The sequence below is a fragment of the Lichenostomus cassidix genome, chromosome 3 (assembly GCF_008360975.1).
Source record: "Lichenostomus cassidix isolate B80296 chromosome 3, HeHo_3.0, whole genome shotgun sequence".
NCBI lineage: Eukaryota > Metazoa > Chordata > Aves > Passeriformes > Meliphagidae > Lichenostomus > Lichenostomus cassidix.
Genome location: NC_139483.1, coordinates 43,710,101 through 43,729,321, shown reverse-complemented (window position 1 = coordinate 43,729,321; position 19,221 = coordinate 43,710,101). Strand labels below are relative to the sequence as shown.

At 39.6% G+C, this 19,221-nt stretch overlaps 1 protein-coding gene across 1 annotated transcript in view; it reads right to left on the bottom strand.

The window, feature by feature from the left end:
• Positions 1 to 1,449: 1,449 nt before the first annotated feature.
• The window catches only part of ACTN2 (actinin alpha 2), a 67,800-nt gene continuing 50,028 nt past the window's right edge, over positions 1,450 to 19,221 (bottom strand). The window contains exons 13-21 of the mRNA XM_085055529.1: positions 15,671 to 15,779; positions 14,733 to 14,873; positions 14,168 to 14,350; positions 12,887 to 13,021; positions 12,222 to 12,401; positions 11,709 to 11,855; positions 5,141 to 5,206; positions 4,095 to 4,253; positions 1,450 to 2,771 (exon numbers count right to left, since the gene is read on the bottom strand). Coding sequence (XP_084911655.1) covers positions 2,613 to 2,771; positions 4,095 to 4,253; positions 5,141 to 5,206; positions 11,709 to 11,855; positions 12,222 to 12,401; positions 12,887 to 13,021; positions 14,168 to 14,350; positions 14,733 to 14,873; positions 15,671 to 15,779 — 1,279 coding nt within the window. The 3' untranslated portion in view covers positions 1,450 to 2,612. The remainder of the gene's footprint in view (positions 2,772 to 4,094; positions 4,254 to 5,140; positions 5,207 to 11,708; positions 11,856 to 12,221; positions 12,402 to 12,886; positions 13,022 to 14,167; positions 14,351 to 14,732; positions 14,874 to 15,670; positions 15,780 to 19,221) is intronic.

Below are 19,221 nucleotides of genomic sequence, written 5' to 3'. Positions count from 1 at the left end.
GTGAAAAGTGATCCTGCAGAAGTATACAAATGTCACCTACTAAAAACAGAGCCCAAAAGAAAAAGAAAATCTCTCTGTAAAACCCATAGCCCCTGAACGTGATCACAGAACCCTGTGATCCCAGAATATTTTAAAGGACCTTGAGGATTACACTCTTTAGGGTAAAATAACACAGTTTACTTATATTGATGCTGGAAGAAATCATTTTATGATACCTCTTCATTTTACATGAAGGACATATTAAAGTAATAATTATGGTATGACATTTTTAGGCAAGTGTGAATGCATAGTTAATCCCTGCAGCTCTCAGCTACTGATTCTGTTCATTCTACTTTAGAAATTAGAAACCTGATATAGGATTGAAAAAATGATTTTGCAAAGGTTTTTTTCTCTTGCTCGTAACATTATTTCTCACATGCTTTGATCAACAGAACACAGCTAAAGAAGGAATTTAGAAGTCCTTTCCATACTATCAAAAATAGGAATAATATCACAATATAAAAATTAGTGGATCGAGAACAAGAATACCACCTGACAGAGTTGTCAGATATAAACTGTCTTTGTGCCAATTTTTTTGTGCATAATCCTGCCTGTAGCACTGACATTTTGCTTTTGTGCTACATTTGGAAGCTCAATGTTTTATTCTTCCAGTTAAACTGTGACAATGAGACATATACAGATTTATTTTTTAATAGGATTCAGCCTGACCAGCAGTCATCTAGCTGGAAATGGCTTTGCTTTAAGGCAGAGCTTCCTGACTCAGCTTGTCCAGGCACTATCACAAAAGGAGGTGGCACTGCACTGTCAGTATCAGCAGTGGCTGTAGCAGCTTCTGGCTGTGTGCAAGGCTGCACATGCACTGTAGGAGATGTGATCCTAACCCTAGTAAGTGCTCTGCTAGCCTTTGTACATAAGGTGTAGGAGGAAGAGGTATTTGGTCATTGCCTGTCTCTTCTGTGATTGTTTTGAAATTTGAAATTGCTCCCAATCCACACACCTTAACCTGCTTTAGGATTGAAATCACAAACGGATTTTTAATGCTTGCCATCCACAGATTTCCAAACAAAGGCCAGCAAAAGCACCATTGCATACTTAACATCTGCTTTTTTGCACGAGGAAAAAGAGAGATACAGAAAAGTCAAGGCCAATGTCCTCAAAAGCAGTAGTGCCGAAGTCTCACTGGGGTCAATCTAATTTTGGAGCCTAACAAGCTATGGACATCTGTGCTCAGGTGACCTACATGGAAACTCTCCCACTCATTCTGAGCTCCATCTCTCTTCATGAAACCAGAACTGTACCTCCAGCACGAAGAGACTGTTGTCCATGCAAACACAGTGTATTGAAATGTGTGACATACTTTGAACTTTTAGCATCTGAAAGCTCCTTTGATGTTCAGAAATGTTTCCAGATCTTAGTGGGAACCACAAGGTAATTGCCAATGACAGAGTCTTGTAAGGTTTTGAAAAGCAGACTTTATTTAATAGGCACATCATTGCTTTAATAGCACTGGGCTGCACAGCTCGCTTCACCATTTGTAAATGGTTTTGTTTGATTACATTGCATTTCCTCAGTGTCGGTAGGATTCAAGTAAAAAAGTTACTGCTTTTACTTCTCTATCATTTCTTAAGATGGAAAAAAACAGTAAACATCAAGCGCACAGGAGCAGGGTGCAGACAGAACTGCCTGCGACACAGGAGAAGTCAAGACAAACTGAATTTTGAGCACTGAACAGTTAAAGCTGCAAGACAACCACACTACATTTGCTCAGATGGGAGTTTGCTTTATGCAGGATAGAGATGAATGTTGCCCACTAATACATGTAATATAGCTTTCTTATACTGAGAAGCAAAGACTGCCCAACATAGACAAGAATGAGGGTTTCAAAACAAAACAGTTCACATGAAATTAGCTTCCTTATTATTTCTGATTATAAAAGTTGTACTCCCTCAGCTGAAAAAGTTAAAGGCCTAAAGGAAATGAACTGCTTACAGAATTCTAAACCTGCTCTTTAATCAGCTTTTCAGCTTTCCCCCCTTATATTACAACTCTTTGTGACAAAAGCATAGCATTCTGGATTATTTTTGTAATTAAGTAGTTTACGTGGTTGTTATATTTCTTCCCTGGAAAACTGCATTTTAATATTCTATTAAATTCCACCAGTAGAAGCATACAAAATCAGAAACCATGAGAGGAAAGTCATATTGCTCTATGAAAGAAAAAAGCATAACATAGTTTTATGAACATTGTAAATGGAGCGCATATGGTGTTGAAACATTTCCAAAATGCAGAAATACTTCACAAGTTTCAATGCTTTTAGGTCTTACATTCTATTTTCTGAATGTATATTTCCAAACTTAATATCTTGCAAATTTTTTAATAAACTTCCTAGCATTGTATGGGACAGACAACCTAAAACCAACAAGGCAGGTATCTAGCGTGCCACACACTTTAATATACACCGGTTACTTCAGTTTACTAGCACTTTACAGTGACGGTACCTACTGTATTTGTAAAACTTGTTTTTAAATCAGCTTGTCAAAGCTTTTGAGAAGCAATCTGGGCAATAAGGTGGGTAGTTTTAGTGTCTACCACGAAGGTGGCCAATTACAGAATCAGAGGTCGCTCTCTCCATACAGTGCTGATGAAAAAGAGGTGTAATCCAGAGCCCCAGGAACAGAGCCTGGGCCAGTGTATGGAGGCATTCTCTTGATGCAGTACTGAGCCTGCTCAGGAGGCAGCTCTCGACGCAACTCATCTGCCAGGATATAAGGCTGGGAGAGGGAAAAGGATAGACAAATTCAGTATGTGTTCTTCAAAAACACAAAATATATTTATTTTCTGTAGCTGTGGCTAATAAATTCGGACATCCTGCCCGTTTTTCTGAGACCAAATATTTTCCTCAGTAAATTCCATCCCAAATTATGAGTTGAAGGGTACGATTCCACCAAGAAACTGATTAGGTCAAAATGCAGGCTCAGGATATGTGACTCTCTGTGTTAGCTACCAAGCACTGTGCAGCCATGGGTAGACTGCCACAGATACAGCTCATCCCTGTATACTCAGTACCTCTGCAGTGCACTACTGCCCCTTCTGCAGTGACAGGACAGATGCAGGTAGTTCCTGTTTGTTTCAAGGTTCTAATATATGTGTAATGAAAGATGCATTATTGTTCTTAAAGGTTTGCATTTATGACATGAGGGATACCCTCTGTTAACAGACTTGACATTGCTTAAAATAGCAATCTAATCAAAACCATTTTTTCCTGAGACCATCTTCCAAATGAGTTGCTACTGAGAACATGTCTGGAATTGAAAATGTGGTCCACATTAACTGAGATCACAAAATCAATACAAGCAGCTGGAATGAGAAAATCAATAAAGAGAACTTGGGCAAATAGACCTGTACTGCTGTGATCTCTCCTTTCTCCACAGCACAGGATTGGTTTCCTGGCAGCACTGTTTATGGCCCTGACTCCTCCAGAAGCTCTCGTGTTGCCATTAAACTCCCTCTCATCTTCATACACCACTCACTCACCAGTGGATCTGGCAGTGGGGACAAAAGTATGCTAAATTCCGGAGCTTCCCCTACAAACCCAGTAACTAGAGGAGGCCTATTCTGCTGCTCCCCCGAGGACAGGGGTACAACCACATGGCATTGCCCTGTTGAGTGAGCTGTCCAGGCACAGCATGGCTCACAATTAGGTGTAGTCTTGTGCACCTGACCTATGCTATGCTCTGGAGGGCCAAGCTTTGCATTGAAACATCCAGACAACAGCATGAAACGCAGAACAAGCTCCCCTCTAATCAAGGCTGTGGTGAGGAAATAACCTGATGCACAATATGTCCACTATACAGACCAACTGTCTAAGTCTTGTCTAAGGTGTCTGATTTTATGTTGGCTTTGTGGGACCAAGGCTTTTATTCTGCAGCCATTTCAGGTAAGAGTCTTGGTTCCAAACAAGAAGAAAAGGCAAATGCTTTCTCTGAAGTCTGACAAACTGCAAACAAAGCTTCACTACTACTAAAAGGCTTGCAATAAGAAGGGCTAAACAGGAGAGCGATTGAATCCTTACAGCCAGCAGCAAGGTGACTGACCTTATCTGAAGCCAGGATTCTGAAGGAAGCTATCACTTGCTCAGCCGTGTCTGTGTCTGCCGTTTCTCTGGTCATGAAGTCAATGAAGGACTGGAAAGTGACTGTTCCTTGCCCATTGGGGTCAACCAGAGACATGATTCGGGCAAACTCAGCTTCACCCTTTCACAGAATCCAGAACAAAAAAAATGGTCACCGTAATACTGATCTCCAACAGCCTGAGCCTCTCACGGGTCGCCAGTTACAGAGCTTTTAAAGCCTCTTCCTGACTCAGGAACATCAACATCAGCATCAATTAAATACAGCTCTCAAATGCCCACCCCACTTCTGTAAAAAGGACTGTATCCTTTTTGGAAATGTATCCTTTGTCCTAAATACATAATATGTACCTCTCAATTAACTGTCTCCAGCTTCTCCCCTTCCCACCCTCCCACAACATCTGTTTAACTTCTTTTAACTTAACACTTCATTTTCCATCTAATTCTAAAACCATTGTAACTTAGGTACCATGCAGGGAAGTGAAACAATAGCCCAACAAGCAGTGTAGTTGCAGACCCACTGAACTAAGAAGGGAAACAATTCTGAAAAATTCATGCCAAATACAGGACAGCTTAACCAAGGATAATCCCTTTCCATTAGAAAGGTGAATTTTGTAGAAAAGTTTTAGAATAAATAATTGAAGCAGAGAAAATGCAACCCCCAAAGCAAGTTTATGAAAATTAAACAGTGTAAAACTTGTTCTTCATCATGCAGGTAGAAAAGGAGAAATTTAAAAAAACATTAGTTTAATAACTGTTAATTTCAACTTTCAAAGTTTCATTAATTCAAAGAGCAATGCAATGGATCACATAATATGCTTTTCAAGTGTCTAGTTTTACTTTTAACTTCCTTTTCAACCATTTGAAATTAAAGAAAAAGCAAAGAAACAAGAAAGTAGTATCTCTAGTGTAAATGACATTAGTATTCTATTTAGATAAGCTTTAGTGTTGCTGTGGTTAACGTTTTAGCTGTAAGAAGAATCAGTTGACATTGTTTCTTAAAGCTCATACCAAATCATAACCCATTGAAATTAAGCAAGCTCTGAAATCATCATGGTCCATCAATCCATTCTTCCTCTATTGACCAAAACAATGTAAGGAATATAGAAGGGAGGGTTTGAAGAATCCAAGGTAATTTCCAGAGAGATGACGAGTTTAGACCATTGGCATAGTGGATCCAGTGCATGAACAATATTCATTGATGTTGCCCGATCAGGTAGGTCACCAGAATCACCATCAGTTTTAAAAGAGGAGGAAGTAACTAACATATTACACACAGGAAAGAGACATTTTCACCACAAAAAGAAACATCAGGAAAGTCAGGGGAGAGATAAGGGAGGAGATGAGTGGAACAAGAATACAGAGAACACAACCAGAGAAGACAAAGAGAAGGGCAAGGAGAAAAGTTTGTTACTAAACTAGTCAAACTCAGCCAATGCTCAAGCTGCCTTGCTGATATGAAACGTCTTTAAAACTTCCTGCATGGAATGTCTAGCAGCTAAAAGTACAGTGAAAAACAGCCAAACACTTCACTCCAAGGCCAAGGTAGGTACATTATAAGAGCAGTCTGCTGACATATGGGAAATAAGGACAAAGATTTTCCTTCTGACTGTAGGCTGGCAAGACCCTGACTGCAGCAGATATGTGCATACTGGCTTAAAGGATGAGACCTGCAAGACTTAGATTAGTTGAAGACCTTGTATAAAATGAGCTTGCTCATTTTCCAGGCAATGACAGATCTACAACATTCTGGACTCAAAGCTGAGTAAACATTATATGGCAGTATAGTAAAAAGGTAAATAAATGTTTCCTCTGTGCTGTGATACAGTGCAGTGGCTTGGAAAGAATTGTGTTATCCTGTATTATGAGAGAGTCTAAGAGAACTCGTATTGAGTTTGAGGAAAGGAAAATTGACAAAGTCTGAGTGCAAGAAGCATAGGAGCTCCCCTAAGTACCTAGTAGGGTCCAAATAAAATAACTCAAACCAAGTAAAACAAACAAACTGAAAAATCTTTGAAAAATGCAAAGAAAAAAACAGCCCAAAGTGATGTTGACAGTCCATCTAATCCAGTTGTCTTCCCAGAGGCAGGATATTTTGAAAGCATTATGACCAACAGACTGGAGTTTAAACATGCAATCTCTTTGGCTATTATTATATCTGAAAACAGAATTATTTCAGTTTCCACTACCTGCAGGTCATTTCCAACCTGTCCTAGACTGATGAGGCAGGCTTTAAATTCATCAGACTGTAGATTGTCAGATTCGTCCTAACATCCCATCACAGGTCATGCATTTGGGAAGGGGAAAGGAAAGAAAGGTCACAGATCAGGTTAGTTGGTTAGTAAAGAATATTCTACACTCATAATCACATTCTTACAGAATTTCAATGAAATGTAATATCAACATGTGCAATGAATTACCTAAAAACTGTGCAGTTTTTACAGTTTCATGCTTTAGGCTTTTTTGTAGTGGAAGAGGGTCCTCACTCCAACTACAGAATTAAAGCTCTGCTTCCTTCCATGCTTTCATTAAAACACTTTTGCTGACAAGGCAGTTTTCATTCTATGAACTGCCATTTGCTTCTTTCATTTTCTATTGTTATGCAGTGTATGTGAAATGCAATAAAAATATCACTGAACCTGGGCAAAACATTTTCCCCACTCAAGTACTGTTATTTCATTCTTCATCTGGTAATATTACTTAACATAATATGCATATATCAAAAGAGATAAGCACAAAATAAATTTATAATTGACAACCTATTTTCAGTTATGTCTCTTCTTTAACAATATATACAGTCAGGTTTTGCTTTGAAAACTGACTTTAAAAAAGCCATTGAATTCCAGGTTAAATGGTTCCTAGTAACACCACATCAAACTGGAACATTGTTTTGAACCAATATCTTTTTCTATTTCGCAGGTTAAAAAATTCACACTAACTTCTTAAAAACAGACTGACTTGTCTTTTTTTCCTGTTCATACAAAATGTGTCCTATCAGAGGGACATACAAATTCCTATTCATACAAATGTGTCCCATCACTTTAAAGTGAGTTAACATAAATACAATTAAAGAGATGCTCCAAGATGAAAAATTATTACCCTTATTGATTTTACAGACAGTTTGGAGAAGATCCAAGGTTTTCTGTCTGCTACATATTTGCCTGCTAGATGAATAATTTATTTTTGAAAATTTCTATACAGCTATGCATAAGTAAAATTATAGGAGTTTTAACAAATGCACTGAGCTTATTTAATATACTAATAGGATGAAGTGGTGCTTTAGTAAGTTAATAACACCATGCGTTTTTAAAATATCATGCTGTTACTGACTCCATCTGCATCAACATCCACCAGCCCCATAAAAGAAAGATGAAAAATAACAGCAAAAAGTCAATGAAGAGAAAAAAAAGCAAAGTTACAAATCTGGAGCAGCAATTAGTTACAAGCCATAATCAGAGTAAAGTCTTTATCCTCTAACATTTCCATTTTATATGGCAATTCCTGGTATAAAGCATTCAAAATGGCTCATTTTGTCATTCTCAAAATACTAATCTATGCTGGTTTGAACCTTTCAAAAACTGTCCTGGAGACAGGCTATGTCAGGTCTCACTGGGGGTGAAATCAGTTCATTTTACCTTATTTCTAAAGCCAAAAAACCTACTTTGTGACTGCAAACAGAGCGATATCAAAATGGGAGCTAAGAGTCAAATCCTGCTCCTCCAACTGCTCTAGCAGGTGCTGGTAGAGGATCATCAGGTGCCACCTCACTACACGGGGGGTGGGTGGGCAGTGTGTTCATGAGCTCCCCAGCCAGGCACACAAGGCTGCAGCAGCTGAAGCGCTGAAGGGCAGATGGGAGTGAGAAGCCAGAACATCCACCAAGAAACCATTTTCTTTAGGAGAGAAGTGCAGTGCTTGTGCTGCAACTCAGAACAGTCATCTGGTTAAGTGGGACTCCCTAGTGAGGGTCCAAGTAGTAGTGCCAAGTGCTATAGCAGGTTCTCACATTCTTGTAGTGAAATTTTCTAATCTTCCTCATATGTTGCCTAAAAAGGCATCTTTGCCTTTGCAGTATATAAGTTTCTTGAAATTCAATGGCATTTTGCTATTAAGGCATAAATCAAGCCCATGTGAAGGCTTTCTCAATTGGAAATGGTTCCTGATATTTATTTATCTTGATATTGATATTACTGTTTGCAGACCAACAAAAGGAGCTGAAATTAATCTTTTAAATCATATAAATAACTTTGCCCTGCTCCTATTTTCCTGCCAATACAAAGCAAAACACTAAAAACCCACTTCATGTTTCATTATTAGTCCCCAGAAATCTTTTCCCTCCTCCTAGTGATTTATATGTGACCTTATAAAACAAGTGAGCTTCTGAGGCTAACTAATCCACTCTTAAATATGTCCTTCACTTTCCTGAATGTTAATTGACCTGCATAAGCTTGAACATATGATTCTCTTAATAAAGAGCTGTTGTTTTACTGTTAGCCAAATATAGGGTGGCATGATGCTATTTTTCTGCATGCAGAGCTCCTACTTGAAATCTGCAGTTTGCAGAAAAAGCAATAGTAGAATGTGTTAGCAGCCATTAAGATAGTGCAGGCAGAGCAGCTGCAGATATTTTATCACATACTTAGCAATCTTATTTAGAATTTACTAAATATACTGAATCTGAAAAAGGAATCCCTGCATAAGAAGATGTCAAAACCAGTGACTGACAACCCATCTGCGTAATCTCCTAATTTGGCTGCATACCATTATTCAGCTATGCACCATTCTGAGCACTTCAAAACTGCTTCTGTGATTCAGACATTGTGTCCCACTTTCTTTTTTTCTCCATGCAGTCACATTAAGGAAAGAAATATAACAGCATTGCTAAAGATTTATATTTATACCTACAACTAGACTGTGCCTGAAGGAACAGTCTCCAGCAAGGAGTAGGGCAGCAATGGTAAGCAAGGGCGAGCAGAAGCACCCTCAGGAATAACTCCTGGGGCACCAACATGTGTACAGGCCCGTTGGGAACACAAGAGCCAAGAGGGCTACCCCCATGACCCAAGGGGGAGAGCAGGTTTGCCACTTGCCTTTTCAAAGATTACTTGAAAAGCTTTCTGTGCCAGCACATCTCTGCTGGGGGATGCACTGAAAGAAGCACGAGTCTTCCTGCCCTTGTAATTCTCACATGCACTGTGAGAATTTTTTAATATATTCTTCCCAGGGAGGAAGATAGGGGCTCCTTTCTCAGATTCATAAGCAAAGGAAGTTGTTTCCAGAAGCACTCTATAAAAAGTTGTTAGATTTATGTGTACCAAAATACATACTTTAAAATGGGGAAGGGAGCTACTCTGCATATTTGTACTTTGCTGACATCCTCAACACATACTTTCAGACATTAAGAAATGTCTTAAATGGGATAGATGCCACACAAGTCAGAGCTGTAGCATGCATAAATTATTCTGCTGCGCTTAGGTATTTAAAGCCTTCTTGTCAGTGACAGTATTAATTTTTGGGATCCTTCCTGGCTATTCATCATTGTGAACAACAGTCCAATCCTTCCAGTGTACTTTTTTACACTATATCAGGCATTCAAAAGTCCTGCTAAGTGCAACAAAATTTTTACATATACTGTTAATTCCATTTGACATGAAGAAGACAGTATTTTCATGGTAGTACTTATGTTCAGATAATCCGGTTTTATCTTCATTTCTATTTAAGGAAACCAAGACCCTAAAAGAATCCATTACTGTCTTTTCTATCTGAAGATGAACAAGTATAAAGTCTTCATTATTTTATGTACACTGAAGTTACTCTGAAGCACCCTGGGTTTCCTATATTCACCAACACCAAATATCTACCAAGAGCTAACCATGATATCTCCTCAGCCACTGAGCCAGCCTTGCTGCGAGTGTGCCAGAGAATTCACCTATGAACTGCAAAGGTACAGAGATGCTAGAAATGCCCATCCAGGGTAAAATGTACTTGGATTCAGTCACCTTGCTTCCTTATCTTTAGGGAGCTGTCAAAGCTTTGTGCCAAGTCCCTGGCCTCCCTTAGGTGGTCTCTCAAATACAGGCATGTATTTTATCCAGGCCTGGTACTCTGTCTGCTTTTAATAGCTCTAATTGCTCAATTATCTGCTCCAGTGCACTGGGAAAGCCATTTGGTATGCTACTTCCTTCCACCCCAGGAAATCTATCTCTGCTTTTGTGATGTTGTCTTCTGCTTCCTTAGAAAACACAAAAAATAATTATGCTGTACAAGAGTCACATTAAGATTTTTCCATAAAATCTCTTCCTGGTTCCTGTGTAGCTAAACTTTCCTGTGCTTGGGTGTTTCTTCAGAAAGCAGACGTTTGACAGTTCTGGTCTTCTTCCTAAACAGCTGGGGGTATTCTAAAGAAGATTTAGCAAACTATGACTGTCAGCATCCAATCCGTATCAAGTGCAATAGCAGGCTTGAGTAACCAGTTTGAGTAGTGCTGGACAAACATGATGCCAGTGAAAAGAAAATGGAATTACGCTGTAGCCTGAAATGATTTGAAGGAGCTGACTCCTGTGATGACAGAATATAAGTCAATGTTAAGCACAGACTGCTAACTACAGCAATCTGTACTGGCAAAAAGACAAAAGACTGTTGCTGCTATGGTAAGCTTTTTTCAGTATTTAAACTGTGGACTTGGTTTTAAGGTGGGTTCATGTGAGCACCAAGCCACCAGAACTAACTCATGTTGAGATTGCTCTCCAGCTGCAAATGTCAGATCCCATCTGCATGTATTTTGCTACTGTGTCCATTAATAGTTATCTTTATAATCCTCTGTCCATGAATACTGCATAAGTCATAGAAGTGAGTAGTGGTAGTAGTGGTTTTCCTCACAGTAGTGGTTTTCTTCCTACTTTTTTTATTCATCCATATTGAAATAACTAAAAAAAATAACAGCCTCTTATTTCCCACACACAGCCAGAAAAATAAAGGATCTTCCTGAACAGCTATCAGTGTCCCAACTATATTCCCTACAAATATATTTTTAGGAAGACAAGTTGTAATTCAAAGGGAAAAAAACTCTCTGAAATATGGATTACAGCTAAATTTAATGAGATGGAAGCAACATCAAGTATTTACAACATGCTGTACTATCTTAAAATAAATGGCTGTTATTTTCCTGAAGGCACAGATTTATTCAGTTCTGCTTATTGTTTGAACAAATACTAAACCATATTAGCAGAGCTACAATTCTGCATTACACATTTAAAAAGCAAAAATTAATCTTCAAGTTCTGTGTACAGTGGTACTAGGTTGTGGGGAGCCTTGAGCAACATGATCTAGTAGATGGCATCCCTGCCCAAAGCAGGGAGAGTGGAACTAGACAATCTTTAAAATCCCTTCCAACCCAAGCCATCCTATGACTTTACAAGTCTGTAAAGTTCTTTCTTAACTGATCTTTTTTTCTATTTTGAAAAGAGCTCACTGATACTGCATTTGCATGTTTTTAAAAAAGCTTGCATTCGGAATGAAAAGAAACTGGCTTTCAGGAAGAATAAATATTGCTAGTTGAGAAAAAGCAGGAGTACTGTACCCTGTCAAAATGATTGAATGATGCTCTGAAGTCATTCATTTGTTCCTGGGTGATACCCTTGGCATCTCTTGTGAGGATCTGAGTCTCAACCTCATTGATAGTTCGAGCAATGGTGGTAAGTAGGAGCTCCCATCCAACACGGATGTGCTATGAGAGAGAAAATACTGATTTATTACAGAATCAAATATATTCTTCTCAGAGGATAAAAAGTACAATAAGAAAAAAAAAATCTCTAAATATTTATGGGATATTTTTTTCCATACCACTAACTCTGTATTGTGACCGAGGATTACTAAAAATAAAAATGGCCTTCAGAAAAATATGAAACTGGTTTCTAAATGGGTACTTCTCCACTAAAATGAAAATAAATGAAAACATAACAAGTCTTATGAGGTTATCAGAAAGACTGCCAAATTCCATCTTCTGTGGCTGTCTCTTCAAATCAGGGAAGGCAGTTACACAGTAGAAGAGGACAGAATAAACCAAAAACCACAAAAGGGAGTAAATGGCTACCTCCATGGTATAGTTGGTGTGCTTGTTGTCAAACACCAGGGCTTCTTGTATAAGCTGATGATCTCCTTCCAGTTTGTCAATATTGTGTTTATAATTAATGATATTGTGCTCATATTGCTTCAGCTGATTCATCTGGTCCTCCAAAGGCCCTGTCATTTCAATAGAACTGCGGGCAATTTCCTGTCAAAAGAAACAAAGACACCCCCCGGTCCCACAAAATTTAAGCTTCAGATTTGCCAATGTGACCATTTTCCACAAAAATATATTGTATTTTCATACTAAGCACCAATAGTAATAAAACCTTCATACAGGGTAGATTAGAAGTTTTACTGTAGAAAACACATTTCAAAAGAAATGCATCACATTTATATCTGCAATTAGCATTGAGATCCCAGTAAGCCTGGTATCTTTTCTACAAAAAGCAGAAGCTAAACAGTAATTGTTTAATGATTGATTGTTCAAAGCTGGATCTCCTGCTCACCATGAAGGTACCACTTGTACAATGTTTCATGGTTTTAAGAGTAATCTTAACAAGTGCTAAATAGTTAAGGATCAAACAGCTGAAGAGCTATCATGGACTTTGCTGTTGTCCTGTATATAAAGTAGAGATAAAAAATGATACATCACTTTGTTCACCAGCTTCTGCAAGAGGGTCTGACACTCACCTCCATCTTGGTCTGGATCCATGGCCCAATGACATTGGCCTGAGCAGCAAACTGGCGGCGCAGGCGCTCATTGGCATGCTGGCGGGCTAATTCCTCCTGCAAGGATTGATCCCTCTGAGGCACCAGCTGCTTCACCTGTTGCAGTGGGAAAGCACTGAAGGTGAGTAGGCACAACTGAATAGTTTAAAAACAAATGGAACAAATAAATCTACAGCTACTAATTTTCATTATTGGTCTGAAGGCTGATATCAGAAGAACAAGCCAGAATGATCACTACTTAATTTACAAATTCTGTGCTAACATAAGAAATTCATAGTATGGTCTTGGGCAGCCTGATCAGAGAAACTGACATGCAGAGAGAAGAAATTCTCACCTCTGGCTGGATTCAAGTTTGAAACAATTATTTCACTTTAACTGCTCCTAGAGCAGTTACTTTGTTCTTCTTTTGAAACACACGTGATTTTTCAATCTCTAGGTAATTGTTCCAAGAACAGTTGATGCAAAACATTTTATTTGAGCACAGTCATTACAATTAGGCTAACATGAGATGTGTTCTGTCCATCATGCGCTTCTGAAGGTCTCTAATTCATTGCAAATGCTTTTGTTTGGCTTACCCTTCTTAATTGCCCGGGGAGATTCTAACCTTAGTCCCTATTGCTTGGTTTTTACAGCCCATTGAGGGTGTGTTCTTGTCCACATAAGTTTTTGTAATTCTATATTTTACACAATCATTTACCTGCAGCATTTTCTCTGTCTTGGTTCCTAATGAAATGAAGTTTGTATGATTGCTCTAGGAGCCTCTCTTTAATCCCTTCCCAGTGCTTTTCAGTTGCTAATGCCAATTTTAATCTAATTGGGCAGAACATTAATGGTCCCAAAGATGCTGATTTTATACAATGTTTTTGAAAAGCAGCATCTGGGTAGAAGAAACACACAAATTACTGTTTATACTAAGAGAAAGAATACAATCATTTTCTGTTATTTTAACAGCATGCCTTGGCCTGGCACCAGCTCTGCCCTAGCCTCAACACATGCTTCTCTTGCCCTAGCAAAAAGCCAAAGAGGACATAGGTAATATTGCGTGACGAGAGCAAGGGATATTGTGAATCATGCCTGGCAAACATCAGGGAGAGCATAAGGTACTGCAGAAATTCATTCTGGCATCTGATGATCTAGAATAATTTAGACATTTAATGTAAAGTTCTCTGAATATTCTCAGTATTCCTAAACTGGAATGTGTTCTAATGTCCTTTTTGTATTTAGCAATTTAGCATACATTACCTTTTCCCACTTGCTACGAATCTCTTCAACTGTAACAGTGCTGTAAGGATTGGTTGCACTTATTCTCATGCTGTAACTCTGGATGACTTTTTCAACTTCATTCTGGATTGACAGTATGGCCTGTCGTTCACCATCTGCCTCTGGCAAAGTAGCTTTAAATTGATCATGTGCAGAGATTAAACTCTAAAATCAGAAACAGAGAGGGAAAGCATGAAAACTTTAACATTTCTTCCAACATCTGGGAGATCTGCTGTAAATAAGCACAACTCCTCTCGGTCTCTCAAACATCCTGACTACTGGGTGTAGATACAGGAAACAATACATTTAGATACATTCAGCCCTCATTGATTTTATCAGGACCATCACTTTTTCCATGATCTCTGGAATATGCTTTCATACCAACAAAAAAACCTTTTCATAACAGAGCAGACATGGTCTTTCACAAAGAAAACATCAAGACAGATATTGGGATTTTTCTTACATGTATTCAACTTTCCCAAAGAAAAATCTTCCATTCTTGTTCTCCTTACGACTTTAAGCCAAAAAAACCAAAATAACTATTTACCTGAATTTCCTCTATGCTATGAACAATAAACATGTCCTGTAGGTCTTCCATAGCACCTTCCATCCAGTTGTTGAAAGGAGCAGCTCTTTTGGCAAACTCCAAGTGAAGCTGATCAATTGTTTCAAGCAATTTCTCCGTCCTCTGTAGAGGTTGGTAAAAGCACATTCTTTTGTTATTAGGGCAAGATCTAGCTCCACACACATACCCACCCATACACAAAGTCATGCCTCAACTTTTCAAAAGCATTTGATTGCATTGATTGATTTCACCACCTGCTTTAAGAAGTCCACTCAAGGCAATAAGACTAACTGCAGTAAAAGTACTCTCATATCCAACACATTAAAAGGGATGGATGTATAACTATTGATATTTTAAGTATTTTTGTTATTGGGATCTATCTGCAAATGAATTAAAATCTGCTAATTTTGAATGAGTAATTTCTTGTAAGTACAAAAAGGAAGAATTGCACATATGTTTCCCACCTTGGCATTTATGTGTGTGACTTCCTCTTTTCCCAAGGAACAAGGCTTTGCAAAGTATCTCAGTGCTTTGGAATACTCACTACCAAAAATTAGCCTACTGCTGGACAGAAAAGTACGCAAGGCTGCAAACACAGACTAGTATAGAAAGGTAACTAACCAATAGCTTTTGTTTGCCTTGCTGGACATCAGATTCCCACAGAGGGGTGCTACAAACCACATGTCATTTGTTGCTTTAGAACTGTCCCTGGCAGCTCAGTACTGTCAGGTCTGCTCTGAGCAATTCAATCTGTTTGCAAAAGTAACTACACTAAAATGAAGTGGAGATCTGAGGAAAAGGTTTATTGCTATTTGGATTCCAAAGTGCTTGCTTAATGGCACCATTTTCAGATCTGAAATAAATGGTTTGTTTCCCTCTCCCTGCCTCAGCTGAGCTGTGATCCTTGTCATAATGTTTACCTCCAGTGCCTCTCGCCTTTTCTGAGTGAGTGTTCCCAGGCTGTCCCATTGGTCACATATCTTTTGACATCTATCATTGACACTTGCAGCATCATGGTAGTCCAGTTCACTAAGAAAGAGCAAAGACAAAAATCTGTGTGACTTTTTGAAAGACATGAGTAGTTGCACTGTACACACTTCCACTGGCCCTCAACAATTCTTCCCCTCTTTTTTGCAATATTTCCCCTAAGGTAAGCAAGTGCTGCAGTACAGACATTGTGTTTAGGTATTCAGCATTTCAAGAAGGACAGCACAGGAACAGAATCAATCTCCTCTGTTCTGACAAAAATCAGGTATCTATCTATCACATCCAGGTATTAAAGACAATTTAGATGTCCAAGCACCTTTGTCTTAGCTATTCCTGTGACGCAAGCAATTTGATCCCCTGACAGCCAGAATCCTTCAGTCTCAGTCTTTAACAAGTTTGTGAAGATTGGTACCATTTTAAATTACTTGGCCTGAAATATCCATTTTGTTTAAAATAATCCAATGATCCTTTCCTTATATGCTTTGAAACTATTTAACTAAGAAACATACATCAGGTTGCATTCAAAGCATAATCCCTCACAAGCCCAGCAATACTAATAGGGGCTTCCCAGATCTGCCCAGATAATAGGGGCACAGAGAATAATTTTCATCTTCCTCTCAAGGAACTCCTCACAGATCTACACCCCAGAACTGGCTGGTTCAGAGAATAGGGATCTCCAGACCCACATATGCCACCAGCATGAATCACTGAATCCACAAAGGATAGCAGTTACCATTGCTTTTTCACCTGCTTAGTAGGCTTATATTATCCTGACAGGCAGCAACTTAATATTCTGTCTGAGACTGGAATAAATTTTTAAGTCTCTGTCCTGAGATTCTGCACTGAGCCTGCCTGAAACTGAACTTTTGATCTTGGTGGCAGATGATAGCCATCCATGATACACGTGTTTGACACTTTGGAAACTCACTTTTATTGGCATATCACCATCCATTGAATTTAGCTCTTGGCTTCTCCTTGAGAACACTCTGCCCAGTACTAAACATTGCAGAGATTGTAAATATGTGACACATGGCTATATGAATCTAAGATTTACTTTGAGGCTTGAATAAGACAGTAAATGCAGATAGAATTTGTTCTCTTTTTTTTTTTTTGAGCATTCTTGTCTAGGCAATTGGCAAGACGAATGTACAGATCACGCTGCCAGTAACACAGAGAATCACAGAGGACAAAATGAGAACACAGGCAGCTTTCTTCTGTGAAGCCAGAGGCCAGAAGCTCTGTAGGCCAGGGGCAGTGTCATGTGTCCTCTTCTAAGTCCAGTCAGAGCAATCTGGTTTGGGATAAACCTGAGAAGTATGAGAAGCATTTTGTGTAAAAGGAGCTTCAGATGTGCTGCAAGCAATTAACTATTGAAAGTGAAGAATGGTAAAACAGGTAAAAAAATTGCCGTAACAGAATTACAGAATCACAGACTGGGTAAGATTGGAAGGGACCACAGCGGTTCATCTGCTCCAACCTTTCTGCTCAAGCAGTGTCATCCCAGAGCATATAGTACAGGATTGTGTCCAGATAGTTCTTCAGTATCTCCAGTGAGGAAGACTCCACAACCTCTCTGGGCAATCTCAGTTCCAGTGCTCAGTCACTTGCACAGTGAAGTTGTTCTTCCTCATGTCCAGGTGGAACTTCCTATGCATCAGTTTCTGCCCATTGCCTCTTCTCCTGTTGCTTGGCACCACGGAGCAGAGCCTGGCTCCATCTTCTTGGCACCCTCCCTTTAGATACCAATAGACATTGATGAGGTCCCTTCTCAGTCATCTCTTCTCAGGCTGAACAGGCCCAGCTCCCTCAGCTTTTCCTCGTAAAAGAGATGCTCTAGTCCCCTCATGATCTCTGTATTTTCTGTTAGACCTTCTCCAGGAACTCCATGTCTCTGTTGTACTGAGGATCCCAGGACTGGACACAGCACTGAAGATGTGGCCTCACCAGGGCTGAGTAGAGGGGCAGGATCTGCACCCTTGACCTGCTGGCACTGCTCTTCCTAATGTACCCCAGGACACCATTTGCCATCTTGGCCACAAAGGCACTGCTGGCTCAGGGACAGCTTCTTGTCCACCAGAACCCCCAGGTCCTTCTCCACAGAGCTGCTTTCCAGCAGCTCAGCCCCAGCCTGTGCTGCTGCAGGGGTTATTCCTCCCCAGTTGCAGGACCCTGCATGTGCCTTTTTGAATTTCAGAAGGTTCTTCTCTGCCCATCTCTCCAGCCTGTCGAGGTCCTTCTGAAGGGCTGCACAGCCCTGTAGGATATCAGCCCCTCCTCCCAGCTTTGAGCTGTCAGGAAATCTGCTGAGGAGGCCTCTGCACTTCATCCAAGTCACTGATAAATAATGTGAACAACACTGGGCCCAGTACTGAACCTTGGGGGACACCAAGAGTGACAGGCCTCCAGCTCAGACCTGTACCACTAGTATGACCCTCTGGGATCTGCCTTTCAGCCAGTTCTGAATCCTCCTCACTGTCCACTCATCCAGCCTGCACTTGCTGACTTTGCCTATGAGGATGTTGTGAGAGACAATGTTGAAAGCCTTGCTGAAGTCAACGTAGGCAAAATCCACTGGTCCTCCCTCAACCATCCAGTACTTGACTCATTGTAGAAGGCGATCAGGTTGGTCAAGTGTGTTTTAGATACCTCTCCTGATCATCCTGAAAGATCATGAGCTGCCTCACTGTAGTATCCACCAGCTCTTTTAGCACTCATGGATGCACTCCATCAGGGCCCATGGACATGTAGATGTCAAGTCTGCCTAGGTATTCTCTAATCCAATCCTCCTAACAATTTAAAAAAAATAACAAAAACAACACAAAATTGTGAAAGTAAACTGCCGTATGTAAGGAGAAAGCTGCCAGTAAGTCATACTATACAAGGGTTCTTCAAGTCGAAAACTTGCTTCCTTCTTTGGAAGCCATTTCATTCTCCTTCAAGGGACACAACAAAAGCCACTTATCTGCTAAGAGATTTTAAATCAGGAGCATAAAGTCTTGGATGAAACAGGCTGAGATTTATTTTGCTGTCATGCATTTTTGGCTGAAGGTTGGGTTTTTTTCATTATAGCATATTGAGATTATTAGGTTATGTTCCTGAGTGAGCAAATTTTATTTTTGCTTCAATGGATCATTTATCTCCTTTTGTCAATTAGGATAAGGGCAGGTACTTCCATGAAAGTGAGGGACTGGTTGAACCGGCTGTGGTCAAAGTCCTGGAAGGTAATTTGCCACCTTCTTCCATCAGCCCTGCCAGGCAGGTTCAGTCATTCCCTCTAAGATCTCTACTATCCTATTCCTTCCAGGGATGTGTGCTGTGGACAAATAGGTAAGAGATATCAAAACCATTTTTAAAAAGGGCACCCATAGGTCAAAAATCCAAAGTTAGTTTACCAAACTAACATTAAACAGTGTAGCTCCACTACCTTTCTGCCTGCTGTTGTTTACTTCAAATAAGTGTATTACAGGTATCAAAGAATATTTTT